The sequence below is a fragment of the Diuraphis noxia genome, unplaced genomic scaffold (genome assembly GCF_037042655.1).
Source record: "Diuraphis noxia isolate RWA-SAM2 unplaced genomic scaffold, SU_Dnox_SAM2 contig0005, whole genome shotgun sequence".
NCBI lineage: Eukaryota > Metazoa > Arthropoda > Insecta > Hemiptera > Aphididae > Diuraphis > Diuraphis noxia.
In genome coordinates, this window is record NW_028301715.1 from 4,037,698 (window position 1) to 4,058,196 (window position 20,499).

Genomic DNA, 20,499 nt, shown 5'->3' on the forward strand with positions numbered 1-20,499 from the left:
TTTCCATAAGTTTTCCTTCAAATAGCTATAGATAAGACTCGAAGCTTCATTATAGAAAAAATTTGAAGTGCGTTTGAATTTTTACGAAATAGCGTAACGATAACGATTTATCCTCAAACGAATTTAAATATTTGTTATTATTCAAAAAGTATAAGTCGTACACACATGCAAATTTTACCAGTTATTTAGATTTTCATTTTCTTTACATGATTTAATTTTCAAAATATTTTGACTTTTTTTGAGATATTTATAGACAACTGAAATTTTAAATTTTTCAGAAATTTTTTTTTTGAAGTGCGGATAAAAATTTTTTGGCCCAATCAAAATACTTAAAAATATAATACAGAGTTTTTCATAAGTTAGTCTTATAGTGATTAAAAAATTATAAGAATACATTGGCACAATTTTTTTTTATAAGCGTTTATAGTTCAAATTTTTACGAAATCTGTCGAAAACGCATATATTTGCAAATTATTTTGTAGTTCAAAATTCATAATATTGTTTGTATTTATATCTAAGGATTAAAAATACAACATTAAGTTTTCCATAAGTTTTCCTTCAAGTAGCTATAGAGAAAACTGGAAGCATCATTATAGGAAAACTTTTAAGTGCGTTTGAATTTTAAATTTTTATGAAATAGCGTAACGATAACGACTTATCCTCAAACGATTTTAAACATTTGTTATTTTTCAAAAAGTATAAGCCATAAGTCGTAGATACTTGAAAATTTTACCAATTATTTAGATTGGCATTTTCTTTGCATGATTTAATTTTCAAAATATTTTGACATTTTTTGAGATATTTATAGACCACTGAAATTTTCAATTTTTCTGAAAAAATTTATTTTGAAGTGTCGATAAATTTTTTTTGGCGCTATCAAAATACTTGAAAATTTAATACAAAAAAGTTCTTCATAAATTATTCTTATAGTGATAAAAAAAAACTATAAGTATGCATAGGCAAAATTTATTTTTTATTAGCATTTGAAGTTCAAATATTGACAAAAATTCGTCAAAACCATGAATATTTTTATGTCTGTCATCACGTTTTGGGGCAGTAAAAGTGCTTCGATATTTGACTTCAGTACCTTACTCGATCAGAAAGTGAATCTAGTTGGTACTTTGGACCCTACTTAGTACTTGAAAATTTAATACAAAGTTCCTCATAAGTTATTCTTATAGTGATTAAAAAATTATAAAAATACATAGGCACGATTTTTTTTTATTAGCATTTGAAGTTCAAATATTGACTTAATACGTAAAAATTACGGCAATTTTCAAATTATCTTAGATCGAAATTCATAAAAATTTTAATTTTTAATTTTAAGATTTGAGAATTTAATACAAGGCTCATAAAATATTTTTACAATAGCAGTTGAAAAATAAAATAAATATATAGCCACAATTTTTTTTTTACATGTATTCAAATTTTAATTTTGACAACATATACGTAAAAATCACGAAAATTCGTAAATTATTTTATCCTAGAAATTCATAAAAAAATTTCCTTTTATACCTAAGATTTGAAAATTTAATACATGGCTCCTAAAATATTTTTACAATAGCATTTAAAAAATAAAAGAAATATATTGTCACAAATTTTTTTTATAAGCATTTACAGTGATTAAAAAATTATAAAAATACATAGGCACGATTTTTTTTTATTAGCATTTGAAGTTCAAATTTTGACTAAATACATAAAAATTACGGCAATTTTCAATTTATCTTAGATCGAAATTCATAAAAGTTTTTCTTTTTATACCTAAGATTTGAAAATTTAATACAAGATTCCTTACAAATTTATCAATCTTTATCACAAAAAAAATTTCCACCGGAAATTCAAATTAAATTTTTATTAGCATTTGAATTTCAAATATTAACAAAAATTCGTCAAAACCATGAATATTTGCAAATTATTTTTTAGTTCAAAATTCATAATATTGTTTGTATTTATATCTAAGGTTATACAATTTAACACCAAGTTCTCCATAAGTTTTGCTTCAAAAAGCTATAGAGAAAATTTGAAGCGTCATTATAGGAAAAATGTTTTGAGCGTTTGAGTTTTAAATTTTTATGAAATCGCGTAATGATAACGATTTATCCTCAAACCAGGTATCCGTATATTTATGATAATATAAGGTATTATAAATTATGATAACTACATGATAACTACACTAATTGATTAACCATGCCTTATGCAAAATGCGACTTAATTGAAAAATAAAATATTTGTTTCAAAATAGAATATATGACAATATTTAAATATAATATATCCTAGACTGACAAATCATCTCCGTTCAGAATCGTTTTTCGTATACAATGATACCTATCATTGCATTCAAATTTAATCCCATCCATTACAGTAACCTACTGTACAGCAGAGCAACATCCACGACTTACCCGCTTTTTTTTTATTCTAAAACCTGGCAAAGACTATTAATTCAGCTAATATTATATAAAGCTTTAGATGTAACCTGTTCCTTGGTGGGCAAGTTAATATAAATATGAACTAGATATTCATTATTTAATAATAATATAATAAATATATGATATTATATATAAAAACTTTAAGCTTGCATATACCTACCCAATACTTAATTAAAATAAAAATGCTTGTAATTATGTTAAATAACTTCAATCATGAGTAGCTATATTCAACAATTAGTAGAATATAGGGAAACCTATAAGGATTAAGTATACTTGTCTGATTTTTATATTAATACGATAATGATATTGTATCCAATGCGTAGTGTTTTACATTATAAATGTTTTATTAAAGATTAATTTAGGATTATAATTTACTTTAACCCAGTGGCGTGTTGACAATGTTTTTAAGGAGCGGCCGCTCCATCAATATTTTAAGGGTGGGTGGTTAATAATTAGATGGGTACTATTTTGCTTATACAGAGAATGGAATTGTAAATTGTGATCATCAATATACTAAATTGTCATGTCATAGTCATAACTTATAGTGGTATAAATGTATAATACGTATTGGAAGTACACTACTACGTAGTTTCGTAGTATGTTGTTTTTCTCTATAATAAAGACCGTAGTAGTACGTAGTTCGAAACCTTTTCGTTATCTACATTCCATGTGTAATGTCAGATATTTATACCACAATCATGATATAGTCAGTAATATAGAAATCTGTTACGTATCAAAATGTTATCAGACAATCAATCCAGTAACTACTTTTAATTCTATTTTTAAAATATATGGAAGTGGGAATCCAAATTGTATTAGTTATCAAAATAATTCACTTAAATTCAGCCAATTGCTGGCTGTAAATTGTAATGGAAAATATTATGTCAACAACTCTGTCGACAGCTTGCTACAGCCTACAGATGATAGATATTATTACTTATTAGTCATTAGACAATTCGATCGTGATTACCGTCATCCTCCGCCGTCTGCATTTGTAATATACAACACACACTAATACCGTATGATATTATTATTATAGTGTTGAAGTATTTTTCGTGATTTTTTTGTTCAGTTTAGTTATTTAAAAATTTAAATAATGTCTGAAAATATTAATGAGTGTTTATGTGGAAGAAAAAGGCAAAAAATGAATGACACAAACTGGAAACGTCATCTAACTGCATGCAATGTTGCAAAATTAAAAAGTTCAAAAGCTGTAACTAATATATGGTCTTATATCACAAAAAAAAGAACTATTAATGATGAAGTGCACCCATCTCTACCAAATAAAGGTAATTTTTCTATTTTATTTGGCAATCAAAAAAAAATAGTTAAACACTATTTAGAATAATTATTTATCAATTACCTACTTAATTATGATATATTTTATTATAAATCTTATTTGACTACTTTTACTGAGATTCTAATAATTTTTAAATTATAACAATCATATTTTACAGTGTACCTATTAGTCTATTACCTATTTAGAAAACTAGTTTTATAAATTCTTTGGATTATTTTATATTATATTAATTTTTTTAAAGATTTATGAATATTATGATACATATTAATTAAATTTTTTTTAAATATTTTTTTTCTCCAATAATAGATATTACAAAAGATAAAATTTCAAGCACCATTTCAAACTTTGGTTCTTCTGTTACCCAATTAAATGTATTAAATCCTGTTAATACTAATACAACAGTAGCAACCATTGATTTAGTTACCGACTCAATAGCTTCTTGTAAGTTTTATTATTAGTATTTCAATATGCATTTATCTCAAACTATGTTTTTGAATCCCATTAAAATATTGAATAATATAAAATCTTAAGTTATTTACTTATATGTTTATTTATTTTATTTTTAAAAGGCAGTCAAATGAATGTAGTTGGTGAATCGCCCAATTTGTATAGTGTTTGTTCTGATGAAGATCAATCTAATGAGTTATCAACTGGGCCCATTGAAGGTATAATTTAATATTTTAATAAATTTAATTGAAAAGTTTAATAACGAACTTTAGGTATGTCTTTCAAGTTAAATTAAAAAAAATATATATAAATTACACATTAATAATTAATAGATAGACAGGTGGTAATATAAAAGGTTAATTATGTAGTTGGTACTTGGTATTTCATATCCTTAAGAAAAGACTTAGATACTTTTAAAAAATGTTAATTTTTTTTTCATTTTTAGATACCACAAACGATAAAATTGCAAGCGTTACTTCAAAATTTGGTTCTTCTGTTACCCAATTAAATGTATTAAATCCTGTTAATACTAATACAACAGTAGCAACCATTGATTTAGATATCAACTCAATAGCTTCTTGTAAGTTTTATAATTAGTATTTTAGTATCTCAAATTATGTTCTTGAATCCCATAAAAATATTGAATAATCTAAAATCTTAAGTTATTTACATGTTTATTTATTTTATTTTTAAAAGGCAGTCAAATGAATGTAGTTGGTGAATCGCCCAATTTGTATAGTGTTTGTTCTGATGAAGATCAATCTAATGAGTTATCAACTGGGCCCGTTGAAGGTATAATTTAATATTTTAATAAATTTAATTGAAAAGTTTAATAACGAACCTTAGGTATGTCTTTCAAGTTAAATTAAAAAATATATATATAAATTACACATTAATAATTAATAGATAGACAGGTGGTAATAAAAAAAGGTTAATTATTTAGTTGGTACTTGGTATTTCATGTCCTTAAGAAAAGACTTAGATACTTTTAAAAAATGTCTGTTTTTTTTTCATTTTTAGATACCACAAACGATAAAATTGCAAGCGTTGCTTCAAACTATGGTTCTTCTGTTATCCAATTAAATGTATTAAATACCGTCAATACTAACACAACAGTAGCATCGATTAATTTAGATATCAACTCAATAGCTTCTTGTAAGTTTTATAATTAGTATTTTAGTATCTCAAATTATGTTCTTGAATCCCATAAAAATATTGAATAATCTAAAATCTTAAGTTATTTACATGTTTATTTATTTTATTTTTAAAAGGCAGTCAAATGAATGTAGTTGATGAATCGCCCAATTTGTATACTATGTATAGTGTTTGTTCTGATGAAGTTCAATCTAATGAATTATCAATTGGGCCCGTTGAAGGTATTAATAAATATTATTAATAAGTTTTTATATTACATTTTTTAATCCTCAAGTTTTTAATAATCAATCTAATGTTAAGTCCAAATAAAAATTAATAAGTACATAAAATTTAGTTTAAATTAACATTTACCAGATAAATATTTTAAAATAAAACTGACAATTAATTCAAATGTTACATATTTTAACAGATATTGGTAACATTGTGGAACAAGACGTTTTGTATTTCCAACAATTTCCAAATGATCCATCTATAATATTAGATTCAAAAATGTCCCCCGAACAGTTTGCTTATGTTGCAGCTTTACATCCATGTCAACCTAAAGCATGTGAGTTAAAAGGAGGTATATTTCCAACTAAAATGCAAGGCAAATGGTTGCGTTCTTTTCACGAGGATCATTATTATAAGAAACTTCCAAATGGGGAATTTGTCAAGCGAAATTGGATTTCATATTCCCCATCACAAGATAAAGTTTATTGTATTGTTTGCAAACAATTTGGAAAAGAAGATGCAAAAAGTTATCAACTAGCGCGGTTTGGTTCTGATGATTGGAGCCATATTTCATTCAAGCTTAAATCACATGAATCAAATAGTGCCCATTTAGAGTCTGAAATTCGAAGAGCTATGTTTGTAAGTAATCAAAGAGTAGTTAGTACAACTTTTGAAACTTCAAACAGAATTGTTGCGGAAAAAAGAGAAATTGTTAAAGTAATTTTTGAGACGCTTATCTACCTTGCTCGTCAAAATATAGCGTTTCGAGGCCATGATGAGTCTTGGACATCAAATAATCAAGGCAATTTTATTGAATTGATTAAATTTATCTCAAAATATAACCCAACACTTTCAACTCATTTAACAAAAATTCAAAACTCAAAAAAAAAAAATCGACTAACATTTTTATCCAATCTAAGCCAAAATAATATGCTCCATGTTCTTGGTGAAATAGTTCGGGAAAATATTTTATTTAGAATTAAAAAATCTGGAGTATTTTCGTTCATTATAGATACTACAACAGATGTTTCTAATATAGAACAACTTTCATTAGTAATTAGGTTTATAAATGAAAATGAAGAAGTCGAAGAAAGATTAGTTGCTTTAGAAAATGTATCAGACGCAAGAGGTATTGGTATGTTTAATGTTTTGTGTAATATTTGTGAAAAATATGATATTGATTGGGAAAATCAACTGTGTGCACAATCATATGATGGAGCATCTTCGATGCAAGGCCAATACTCTGGTGTTCGTGCATATATCCAAGAAAAAAATCCTAGGGCAATATATGTCTGGTGTTTTTCTCATATTTTAAATCTTGTTGTGGTAGACACTTGTGATACAAGTAAGACTATGAGAAATTTTTTTGGAGATTTACAATCATTGATAGCTTTTTTAAGAGCAAGAAAACGTGCTGCAATATTTTTAAACCAACAAAAAATATGTTATCCAGAAGAAAGAGTTTGTAGAATGAAAAATTTTTCTTCCACACGCTGGACATCTCACGACCGTGCTTTGACAGTTATATTTGAAAAATATAAAGCACTTAATAATACATTACAAGAGTTGTCAAACTCAACTGAACGTGATACATCTTCAATGGCAACAAATTTATTGTCTACTATTTCTTCATTCAAGTTTGTTACACATTTGTTATTAATGAAAAATATCTTTAAGCACACAAGTCCATTATCCATATATTTACAATCACCATCATTGGATTTCATCACTGCATTAACTATGGTTGATAATTGTGCTAGAAAACTGTCAGAATTACGAAATGAGTTACATTTAGATATTTTATTGGCTGAAGCAAAAAAGTTTTCTCTGGAAAATGAACTGGAAGAAGTATGGTTTCCAGAAAAACGGGTTCAGAGACGGAAAAAAATGGCTGGAGAAAAAATCAATGATGAAATAGTAACTAATGCCAAAGATAATTTTAAAATACAAGTTTATTTCACTGTCTTAGATCAGATATGTACATCTATAACTAGTCGATTTGAAGGATCGAGGGAAATTTTATCCGACTTATCACTTCTTTCAGTTGATCGACTCATCGCTACAAATAAAGGATGTCCAATACCTGAAGATAATTTTGTGTATCTTGATAAGTGGATTCCAAATTTACAAATCGATCAATTAAAATTAGAATATTCTACTTTTGCATATAATTTCCTTAAATTTAAATCAAATATAGCAAATGAAAAATTACATGAAAAAGTAATGATAAGCGAATCAGATGAAGATACAAGTGCTGATTCAGATGAAGTCAATAGTGAAGAAACTAAAACTAAAATGCCAGTTTTAAATGTGTTAAAGTTATTAAATACATTTAATTTGATATCTGCATTTCCTAATATGTACATGGCATATACATTTTTGTGTACTATACCAGCTACATCAGTAAGTAGCGAAAGAACTTTTTCTAAATTAAAATTAATCAAGACTAGAATTCGTTCAACAATGGTACAAAAACGTCTTGATAGTTTGATGCTCTTATCATGCGAAAAAGATATAATTATTAATATTGATGAAGCAATAAACAAATATGCCAATACCTCTAAATTACTCCAAGAAGCATTATTATATAAGTAACAGTTAATTTATAAATTGCTATTTATTGATTAAGAAATATGTTTATACAGTTATATATTAAGATGTACAGTGACTTAGTATTTAAAATTATAAAGAATTAAGTTTTAGTTAACTGTTTAATTTAATAATTGTTAAAAATATTGAGGCTTTAGTTGAGTTTAATGTAATATTAATAGATACAATAAAATATAATGAAACAATTATCATAATTAAATATGCGAATTAAATTGATTTACATTTACCAATTACATCTGTAATATTGATGATTGATGAAAACTTTTTAATAAGTGATGATAAATCATCATAAAAGAAAAATTAAAAACTGCTTTCCTATACTTGTATAGAATTTAAATATAAATGAAGTATAAAGAGGGGGGGGGTTAATAAATGTAGAGCTTAATATGGTTTTTATATAATGACAATGCGAGCGAAGCGAGCGATTTTGGTATGAAATGGTATTTAATAAAACGGGTGGGTGGGTGGTATGTAAGAATCTTCGCTCCTTAAGTAAAAGTAGTTCAACACGCCACTGCTTTAACCTAACCTAACCTTTAACTATTTTTTATAGTTTATCTAATGCTATAGTCATCAGTAATCATTCTTAAAATTATTTTTTTTCTCAATTTTTCAATAAATTATCATCATAGTAATTTAAAAATATGCTTTAAAGTCTAGTTGTAGCTTATCTAAAAGTGCTGATTAGTAAATTATATTATGATTACGACGGCTAATCAGTTAAAAGATATGTCACAGATAATATTTTTTCGACCCTGTCCCAGTCAAAAAAGTTTGAAATGTGAATGGTCACATTTAAAATATTATATTAGATAATATTTTTGCCCTACTAGGATGGATCCCAGATAATATACCTTAAACAAGAATAAAATTTATTTTTGCATTGATAAGACACTTAGGTAATACCCCTCACCATTCGTAATCAAGCCACACACTATAATACATACGTAAGTACAAAGTGAAAAGATTATTATTATTATTATTTAAGTATTACAAAAAAAAAAAAAAAAAAATGGATAATATTATCTAATTTTGTACATTAATTATTTAATTAAGAGGTATTTATAGCATATGCATTAATAATTTATGGTTTCGCTGCGTACTAAATCAGCCCCGTAACACGGTTATAATTTCAAAACTCATTATCTCAGTAATATTATGAATATAATAATAACCATTTTCTCAGACGTAGGTATTTCTTACCTAAGAAAACTTAAATTGTATAGATATGATATATTGTGCTCTAATAAAAACTTTGTCTTAAATTTTAATTGAAATACGTGTAGGTATAGTAGGTGTATAATCGTATCTGATAATTTTAAATGTTTTTAATGCGAATATTCAACCAATAGCATGTATGATTTTACTTTATATTCTACGTGCTGTAGCTAAACAATAATTATATAATTATTATAGGATTGAACGTTTTCTATCTGTTATTCGAGTTTGAAGTTGCAATATACTCTTTTGGGTAATAAAATATTAATATTTGACTAAGAATAATCTCAAGTATTTGCACATATCCGAACAAATCTGTCAAGCAACTTTGTCCAAACCCAAAGGATGTAAAAAACTTAATTTTATTCTTAAAAAAACAGAATTGTACAATTTAATTTAATCTAGAAAATGTATACTTAAAATACTAAAAATGTAACAAAAAAAAAATTATTTTACTAATGGCCTAGTTGTCGATGTACTTTGATCAATAAAAAAAAAACCTCAAGTACGCTGTATGCAACACAGCTAATATACACCTAAAATTATTTGAAAATGTATTAAATTCAAAAAACTTTCTTGAGCATTTTTCAATTGAAATAGTTTATGAAAAATAAAATACTCAATTTAACAGGAAATTCTCATAATAATGATCATATATATTCTCGAAACTATTAAGATAAATATCCTGTATATTGTTATTTGTTTCCATGTAGATTAATACTAATAATGACTATATAATAACCATAATAATTATTATTCAACATAATATTATCATCAACATAGTGAAGATAAATTAAAGATACTTCAATTTTAAAATGGTAACTGTAAATTCTATAAACGAATTCAATGATGGAGATTTACTGGATGAAGCCAACAGTTCAACCACGTTTACGAAAGTAGTGTACTCGCCACAGTGGAACCGTAAGAATAATTTGAAAAAAATACCCAATAAACATAAAAAAAACTATGAAAGTATTAATGATATGCGATTAAACAAACGGTCATCTTTGTGTTCTTCAAAACTCAAGATTTCCAGCGAAAAACTTCAGCCATTTCAACGATTATCAACTACGCATATATCGCTCCACAGTCAACCTATTGACGAAAGTACTCATCAAACTATTTTTCAATCAAATCAAAAGCCATTGAATTCATATTATTCGTCACAATACACAAGTTCTGATGATTTTTTCAATAACAATCCATTTATTAATAGGTTAAGAAATCCAACCATAGCGCAAAAATATGGCCATTCATATTTTGACTCTAACAGTTCGTCCACAGACAGTCAAAACACCAATTTTGATACATTTTTCCCAGAATGTTCGACTACTGCGGATTCGTTTTTAGATAATTTGGAATCTCGAGTAATTATTATCATCTTGTTATATAATAATTTATTTGAATATAGATATTAATCATTAATTAATATATAACATCATTCAATATCCAATTATCCAAGCTAAGTATAAATTAATTATGAATATTTTAAAATTTAAGATATTTTTCTTAAGTTTTGAGAAATATAGTATGATCAAAAGTACTGCATTAAATATAGGAAGAACGTAACCCATCTTTAGAAATACACTCAAACTATAATTCAGAACATCGATTTCACTGGTCAGAAAATATAGAATATGGTTCTCCGTGGGTGAGACACAGAGCAAAAGAAATCGCTAACCACGTCAATGGACTTTTTGAAGCGAAGAAAAAATCTGAGGTATCAGAAAACTTTTCTAAGAAAATTCACACTGATTTAAAATCTGAGGTGGTTGACAAAGACTGTGGTGAAATCGATGACGATATAATGTACGAAATTGCAAGTAAATTGTGTGATACGTTTTTAAAACATAATGATATGTCGGATAATCAATGTCTTAATGATGAACACTTTAAATGGAGTAATCTCTACCAAAAACTTATAAATTATGGACAACTTTAAAAATATATAGTATAATAACAAGTGCATGTTAATTATATGATGGATCTATCCAAATATACGTTGAATAAAAATTTAGACTAACATCTTGATCTCTGATTTTTCCATATATTATTGTAATTATATCACTTTTTGTTTTTGCGTTCGTTTAATTTTCAAGGTTTTTCTTGATATTTATTAAAACACAAATGTCATAAATATTATATATATATATAATGGTGCATTTAAGCTATCTGTATTAGCTATTTAAATAACCCAGAAGTTTTAAATATGTTACAATTGTATATATTTTGCATAAAATGTATATACTTACTAGAAATTAAAAATATGACATAGGTATACATATAGGTACGTGTCTTGATGAAATCGCGCTTACAATGACGTGGCCCTGCGCTTGATCTAAATTCTTAAACTATAAAGTTTCAGACGTTTAAAATTTCCGATATCGCGGAGTTATCTTATAATTGGATAGCAAATAGAATATTGATAGACATTGTTATTTAGCCACTCCTCGTGTTCGCGAACAAGCTTTTAGATTTTGTCTGCTAATGTAGGAAGTATCATATAATGGAGATTCACATTATTTCTTAATTATTTTATTTTTAATTATTATTATTATTATATTGAGTTCAGATTTTTTCATTTGTAGTTTATAGTGTTTATACTTTATATTTCGATAAAATATTATATTGCAACGATTTTACTTTCTTTACGGTTTGATACTCACTTTTCTTTGTTATTTGTACAAATGTGACATGTCTTTGATTTTCGAATATATATATTTGCTATTTGAGATTTTTAAATTTTAGAATTGTAGATTTTTATTTGACACTGATGATCAAACTATAAACGTTTCGATTATCAAGTTTTACACAATACACACTACGTATAACAATATAACGTAATAAAGAGGACGAAATAAATGATAAATTAATAATAAATGACATAACCGAAATATCCGTAGATGTTATAGGTAATATAAGTGTGACCGCAATTCAGACATGCAATTATTACAATAGTTCTAATAATTATTGTTACTACTTGAAATTTAAGTTAGAGAGTGGGTTGGCTATTAGTATAATTATATATTATGATACTTATAGAGCTAAATGTATTATTTATATTATAATCTGACAAATATAATATTATACGATAATAAATGCTGATACATTGTAAAGTTGTACTGCAAACAACTGAATGATGAATACAAGTACTTAAATAATAAATATGTAATTATATGGGTACCAGTTGTATGACTTGTGTATTATACACACTACACAGTGTATATCATATTATCCTATCATACACATCGTGGTGTGTGTGCGTATAAAATTATGTGATACAATAATATTTTAGTTTATTCGAGTGCTTTAGTTCTCGCTACGTGCTATTTTAGTGAAATATAGAGAATTTGACCTAAACTTTCACCTAGAATATATACTTTTGTCATTATTCATTATAATTTAAATTATTTAAGTTTATATCATAAAATGTCGGTTTGTTCCCCGAATACTTTGCATAATGGCATTGTTTACGTCAGATAAACAAAATGATGACTTTCAGTATTATTCTTTGGTTTAACATGATTTTTAACAGTTCGATATGCAGTAATAAATTTAATATATTATATATGTATAGTACAAATTTAATATATTCTCTTTAACACCCTTGTTCGTACTTAAGTAATAATTATTATTATTACCACAGTAAATGTTATAGTGTATTTTTTTGCTTGCTACCTACATTGAATATTATTATGACCTATTTTTTAAGATCCTGCACCAAAATGCGACTGTTAACTATATTTGAGTCATAAACATTTTACAATTTGACCTTTACATTAGTTTTTTTTTTGTGTATGGTCTGGTAGAGTCACTAAGAAAAGTTGATAAGCCAATAAATATGTCCATTGACGAGCAAACAATTGAGGTTGTATATTTAGACTCCTTTGAAACGTTTTTGTTCATTATATTATACATGTTTACGATTTACAAATCAGTAAACAACATTAATGGACGATAAACAATTGTGACCATTTAGATTCGACTTAGACGCATAAAACACAATATTGAATTAATTAATTATATTCTAAACAGTTGGTTAATTATTAACACTATATGAACCTTTGCTAAGATTTCAGTGATTATAAATAACTCCTCTGCAGGAATTTAATAAAATATTTAAAAAGTGCTGGGAACGAATAAATTCTATTAAATGCGTATCTTAATTTAAGTCTTAAGATTCGTGTGCCAAACGGTTATTTTGTTTTTTCCGTTGCTAACAATCACTATTGATATATTTAACAAGTCGACTATACTTTGTGTAGGAATATCGTATCTAAACACGTAAAACTTTCAAATATCGTCCTGAATAAGTATATTTGCAAATTTTACTACATGATATAAACGTTGCAATTTTTCGAGATTATTTATTTATTTGTAACTAGAAAATTTCCCATGCAAGAAACTCTAAAAATTGAGTAGGTATCATATTTGATACTCAACTAAGATTTTTAAAACTACCGAGTTCACACATATGATATTGGCGTTAGTGGCAAGTTCGGTGAAATTTGTGGAACAGTTGACTTTTTAATATTATGATAAACTTTTTTCGAATATTTTGAATTTTTTCATAATTAATCGATTTTCAGAAAAGCTCTTGACTCTTGAGGATCGTTCAGTAATTATACTTTTGTCATAAATGTTTATTTTGCATAAGTCTTATTGAATTTCAAAAAATCTTTGTGTTTTAGTGTAGAAATAAAACGGTGGTACTTAGAAAATCTCGTATGGGTCTCGTAGCTTTATTGATAGAGCGGTATACAGATACAGAACAAACACTGCAAATGATGCTTTGTGTTGTATACTATAGCTTTATAACTATAATAATTGTGTATTATAATGATAGATTATATTTGAAAATTCACATATCTGGTACCGATACGTATAACATTATATTCTCAATATTCTCATCTTTGGGGATTATCGCGGAAAACTGCTTAGGAACGAAAAAGAGAGATAAAGTGAAGTTTTCTGTAAATTTCTCATCAGTTTCTGGTGACTCACGGCAGAACAGAAGAACTCATTTCACTATCATAGGTATGTGTGGGTGTGTGCGTGTGTGTGTGTGTTTATATAGGTAATATATAGTATATGCTGTGTATATATATATAGCTACACGAACGCATAACATCGGCCAAACACACAGACATGATTAATGAACACAATCTCGAACAGGAGATGGCCGTTGAACCACTATACGGTCAAATAGCGTCAGGCCTATAACAAAACACACACACACATAAGCATTATAATATCGAAGAATGTACCGATTTAATAATGATAATACGGATACATAACATTATTCTCGTCGCAGCTGCGTTCATTTAGTATTGGCGAACGCACGGGAGCTACATTGACTAGCTAAAGTGACGTAGGTATTATCTTTCAAAAACCTCAAAATAAGTATATGAATGCACTTTTACTGGTCAACCCCCCCCCCCCCCCAAGCATGACCGAAAAAATAGTGTTATTCATTTTTTAACTATTACCTATATGTACTATTTTATAATCTTATTTATAATAATGCATAACATAATCTAGTACAATACTATAATATTATATACTATATAATGTTATATTCATGTTATCTTCACTATTTGCTAATTATTTATGAACATATCTATTTTATACATTTTTTTCAAAACAACCCCCATTATGAAATCCTATGCACGGGCCTATTATGCTTACTAGTATACTTAATTATATAATATAGGTACTTACAAAATGTATCTGAATATCACGATGAGAAAACTTTCAGTAAGCCGATGAAACGTTGTTAAATTTAGTAAACACCTTAAAACTCAACATTACATTTTTGTTTATATTTTTCTAGAGTTAACTTACTCAACATTTAAAATGTAATCATTGTAAGCTACAAATTGGTTTAGCATATAATAATACTGCAATATAATAAATTATTGATATTAATTCCATTATATAATTTAAAGTTTTGTGCAATATAAATACTATATATTATATTATTATGTAAATACAGAAAATAAAATGCTAAGAATACATTGTCAAAACTGATAATTTATTATTTTGTGTATAGATGAGAGTGTGCAAGTGTATCTCCGATTTTCCATAAATATCTGTAATAAATAATAATATTTGAAAAGAAACATTAATTTATTTGAATAAATCACAAGGCACTATTCACCTGCCGGCTAAACTTAATCGGATCAAATCGATTCTTCTCCCAACACGCGTGTTGGGTTAACTTTTTTCAATTTTCTTTTTGAGTTATAAAAGTTCACGAGTGGTCTGAGTGTCAAAAAATAAATAATCTCGACCATGCTTAAAAAGCTAAACCCCAAGCATAGTCCCATTATACCACCTACGTTACCTAAATGTTAAAATTAAATCACGTTGATGAAAAAAATCGGTGTACTATATATTTAAAATGTGTTTTTACCCATAAATTGACCGAATGTATAAGTCATTATTCGATTATGTCCAATGAAATTTTTACTCTGATAATATACACTTAATATTATCGAACTTGGTGCCCTAAAACAATAAATTTTGTTATACAATAATTATTAAGTGACTTATTGATTTATAATCATTAATAAAGCAATGCAAGGAAAACGTCAACAAAATGTGTGAAAATGAGAAATCATTGTAGCATTCTATTTGTGAAAATATGACCCATAGTTTAAGAAATATTAAACATAAATACTTACAGTAGAACCTCGATTATCCGTCCCCCAATTAACCGTCAGGCCACTTAAATAGATATGGCAGCCAAAAAAGCACGTAATATGTTAAAACAACAAAAATTAACCGACTTTTATAATATTGATTGTTAAGTATGTATGTAATTGTAAATAATATAACTTTTTAATAAATTAAAAAATAATAATAATAATGTAAGTTATTACCTAATTATATCAATATGTAGGTATGTCATAATTACTAAAGAAAAATAATAAATAATATGTATGTATGTTTAAATAAATTGTTGTTGCTCGCTTCTTTTAGATTATCCGTCAAAGCTCTGGTTCCGAGACTGACAGTTAATCGAGGTTCTATTGTAGTTTTAATTATTAGGTTACCTCTTATTTAATAGATTTAACAAACTCAACATGAGTAAACAATCAATATAAATTGATTATTCTATTTTAAAATGATAGAAATAAAAGCCTTTAATAATTAATACAGTTAATTTTAATTTCTAATTCAAAAACTATACTTATGTGTCATTCTAATTCAATTGAACAAATTATAGAACCAAATTCATCAAATCTCTAATATCATATTATATGAGGCATAGTTTATATAAAATATAAATATATATAGCATAAAAATAGTATATGTACATTGTACCTATAGCAAAATACTCGTAAATATTTAATGTTATAATAGGTATATAAATAAAAAGTATTCCATATTTTCTTTGGTTGCACTTTGTGTAGTTAGAATTTTACAATTGAATAAAACGATTATACTAATTATTATAGGTGTTGTGCGTTATATGTATATAACATAATATATATATATGTATATAATTTATAAATATTTATACATAATAATAAGGCAATTTATATACATATAAAGATAAACCTTATTTTTCAAAATATTTCAAAAATGTTATGAACAGTTACGCGTTAAATTATAGCAGCCGTAATAAGAAAATGTGGGTTTGCTCGCATACCATGGCCATGGGCGTATAATAAGTTGTATAAAATGTCAAGAAATACAGCAGAGATCATTATAAAACGTATACTTTTATGGTACAGAGAAGAACAAATTAAATTTGTAGACAACGTTGTTTTTCTATTGCATGTATAGAATGTTGATTTTTTTTCTCATATCTTTATCACTCGTAGAATCATTCATATATATACAGAGTACAGACATTTATTATCTAATATCATGTTTTTCAGTCGTGAGTTCATGATTTCTTATATCAGCTTTTCTTCTCATTGGTATTTTATTTTAGGGAAGTGCCTTCATGAAATTATGTATTGTCAGCGTCAGCGGTCTTATATGGACACTCAAACTTCAAGATGTTATTACACGAATTCGATCGTTCTTAGTGTATTGTTTTTAAGTACCTATATTTAATAACTTACTCAACGTTCTTAATTTTTAAGTACTTTAAAATTATATTCCTGAATATAATATATAAACATTAAACATGTTTTATTCATTATTATTATTATTAAATTATTAAATTAATACAAAATAATCAGGTATATTCCCATGCGGATGACTCTGTAATCAAAATATACCGTGGTCCTACTTGGATTTTCACCACCACATTTTAGAGCAGTTCGTGTTATTTTAAAAGTATCTACTTATTATTCGTCAGTACCGACAACTATTTAAATCCCCAAAACAGTACTACTGCAATGTATACAGCAGTGATTCCCAAACTTTTTTTCCATCGCGGCACATTATTAATTATTATTAGTTATTAAAAGTCACGGCACGCTTTGAATAAATACTGTCTATTTTCCAAATATAAGTGGTTTAAGACTAGTCAGTAAATCAAATAATACATATATATAATGATGTTGGGTAATATTTTCTCTCGATTATTATAATAATATTATTTAATATTATTTTATTTGTATCATTCAAACTACCTACCTAATTGTATTCCTCTTTTTTATATTTTTAGAGTTAATTTTAATCGTTTAATAATGTTTTTTATTAAAAAAGTTCAAGTTGTCGTGCACACGCTTTGCGGGAAGTGAATCTCAACCTATGCTTAGGATCTTGAACCAACTATTAACTTAACTTAACAATTTCACGCCATCCAAATGTTCAGAAACAGCGAAAAACTATTTCCTGATTTTTTTAATTAGCCCGTTATTTTCAATATCAAGGCAATTGTTTATAAAACTAGTTTCTTCGTAAAAAAAGTTTCATTAAATTGTAAATTATTCCTTTGATATAGGTAGCTGGTAGGTGCAATTATTTACTTTGATATATAAATATTGTGCTTCGCACAATACATGCATAATTTTGTCATTAAATTCTTACAGGTCATTTGTATTTTCTTTTTTATCAGATTCAGTGAGCTGCGCATTCATTGACGATGTTTTGAAAAAAAATTCAGAACAGCCCGGTAAGCAATCACATGCATCTGACGAAGTCTCTTAAATAAAAAAAAATAATAATAATAATATTTATAATTTGTTTTGATAGAATAATATGATAAAGAGTCGGGTGTCATCATAAATTCGCCTTTAAAATAATTTTTTTTTTTTATTGAGAAAAAATTAGCAACTAAAATACATCTAAACGTATTTATAAATAGTAATCAACAAAAAATAGAATAAAACTTAATATTTTCAATTTTATAGCATTGCTAGGGTTTTTAGTTAAACTAAGTCAATGTTTTGTTATGATGACGAAATAATAACTTAAAAAACTAACAAATTGTTTGAAAGAGCGTACCTTCAACGTAGTCTCTTAAACTATAACCGTTTAACCGTATAAACCGTTTAATAACTTACGCGATGCAGTAACCCAACATGCTGTTTTAGCAGGTCCACAAACTGGCGTATTGTTCATTCCTGTAAATTATATCGAAACCAACTAAAGTTATGGATGAAAAGTAGTTTTTTATACGTGTCTTCAAATCAATCCGTACTTAAGTAGTAAAAAGGCACACAACCACACTCCGCCAATATATTAAAGCTGCGACACTCCAAGATGCAATTATTTTTAGTGTAAACTTTGAAAAATTTTAGTTTTCTCTCGTTTTGAAAGTAACAGTGTCTTATTTTAGGATCCCATGGTATTAAATCTTCGGCGGTGGTGAGCACAAACGGTTGGATTGAAATAGTCGAGATCATATTGATATTAGCTAACAATGTCGGATGTGACTTGTCAGGCCATTCGGCCGGACTGTGGATCAATATCTATAAAGAACAGTAAAACGTTATCATATTGTGCTCGTGTTGTGTTTCATGACTTTTGAAGTGGCGTAATCATGGGGTTGATATAGATATAATAAGCCCAAATTGCATATTCTATATCCTCCCCCCGGATTTTTTTTTTATTCGAATATTTATGATTAAATTCCCATAAATACTTGGCTAAAATTCATGGACATTAATATAGTTGAGATTTTTTTATTAGGTATTAATTATATGAAAAAAAAATTATTGTACGCGGCTCATAGTTAAACTTTGTAAACCATTATTATACCATTTACCTCATTTAATTTATAATGACAAATTAGTATAATACAATGATCTATGAAATTAAATAGTCAAGCGAGTGTGGGAGGGCATAAGCCATATACAGGGTGATTCTTATATCAAACAACACTTATATGGTTTTTGTGTGTAAATACCACCTAACATAAACCTATAACACACAAAAACCACCCAACTTTGGGAGGCTATATCTTGTAAACGGATTAACGAAAAATGAAAATTTAAACGTGAAAATTCATTGAAAAAATAGCCTTTTTAGTCTATGAAATGTTAAGTATAGGTTATCATTTAAAAATCAAAAGTTGATAATGGTTAACCTGATAAATATAAGGGTGAAAATATTTAAAAAATATATAGTTCTAGAACAAGATAGTTCTAAAATTTTGAAAAAAAAATTTTTGAAAAAAGTCAATAGTTTTTGAAATAATGAGTGTTGTTTGATAAAAGAATCACCCTGTATAGTATAAAATTTTATCCCATCCCAAAACTATTTCCAAATTACGCCATTGTTTTGTTGAATATAGTATTATAAACTATATTATACAACAAAACCAATTAATATATTGTAAGATGTTTGTCATTTTATCGTATTACGTAGAACACATCCAACCCGTGTGCACATTCTTTGTTCATGTCCTCAGAGTGCAGTTCCAACTTCATTGTAGCGCTGTGATAATCACCGTCGCCAAACGTCCTCAGTGGTAAATGACCTATAAGCGCGTCGCTTACATATCCGGTGTCCGGCTTCCAGCTACTTTGATATTTTTTCCAATTGTAGTTGTTTGACTCCTGCGACCATTCGCTGAACAACACAACAATAATATTATACCATGTATATAATATACTGTAGTGTGTCCACGACTACAACTATACAGTGTAGGGTCATAGGCGCACATTCAGTCTTAAACTTGGGAGTGCTAAAATCTTTTACCTCAAAGTGACTAGTGGGAAACTT

At 26.9% G+C, this 20,499-nt stretch overlaps 2 protein-coding genes across 2 annotated transcripts in view; one reads left to right on the forward strand and one right to left on the reverse strand.

Moving 5' to 3' along the window:
- The first annotated feature begins 10,181 nt into the window (after nt 1-10,181).
- On the forward strand, nt 10,182-11,308 carry LOC149054754 (uncharacterized). Its single transcript, XM_089228417.1, has 2 exons — nt 10,182-10,733; nt 10,925-11,308. The coding sequence occupies exons 1-2, from the start codon at nt 10,182-10,184 to the stop codon at nt 11,306-11,308; spliced, it is 936 nt and encodes a 311-aa protein (XP_089084543.1).
- Nucleotides 11,309-15,258: 3,950 nt separating this feature from the next.
- LOC107168717 (pickpocket protein 28-like) overlaps nt 15,259-20,499 on the reverse strand; it is a 37,239-nt gene continuing 31,998 nt past the window's right edge. Inside the window, exons 6-12 of the mRNA XM_089229023.1 lie at nt 20,139-20,346; nt 18,974-19,244; nt 18,837-18,896; nt 18,361-18,475; nt 15,782-15,876; nt 15,527-15,712; nt 15,259-15,458 (exon numbers count right to left, since the gene is read on the reverse strand). Coding sequence (XP_089085149.1) covers nt 15,549-15,712; nt 15,782-15,876; nt 18,361-18,475; nt 18,837-18,896; nt 18,974-19,244; nt 20,139-20,346 — 913 coding nt within the window. The 3' untranslated portion in view covers nt 15,259-15,458; nt 15,527-15,548. The remainder of the gene's footprint in view (nt 15,459-15,526; nt 15,713-15,781; nt 15,877-18,360; nt 18,476-18,836; nt 18,897-18,973; nt 19,245-20,138; nt 20,347-20,499) is intronic.

Excerpts from the sequence above, each read along its gene's own strand:
- LOC149054754 (XM_089228417.1), top strand. The coding sequence starts at position 10,182 with ATGGTAACTGTAAATTCTATAAACGAATTCAATGATGGAGATTTACTG. Across the intron at positions 10,734-10,924 it reads TAGATAATTTGGAATCTCGA|GAAGAACGTAACCCATCTTT; the intron begins GTAATTATTATC and ends CATTAAATATAG.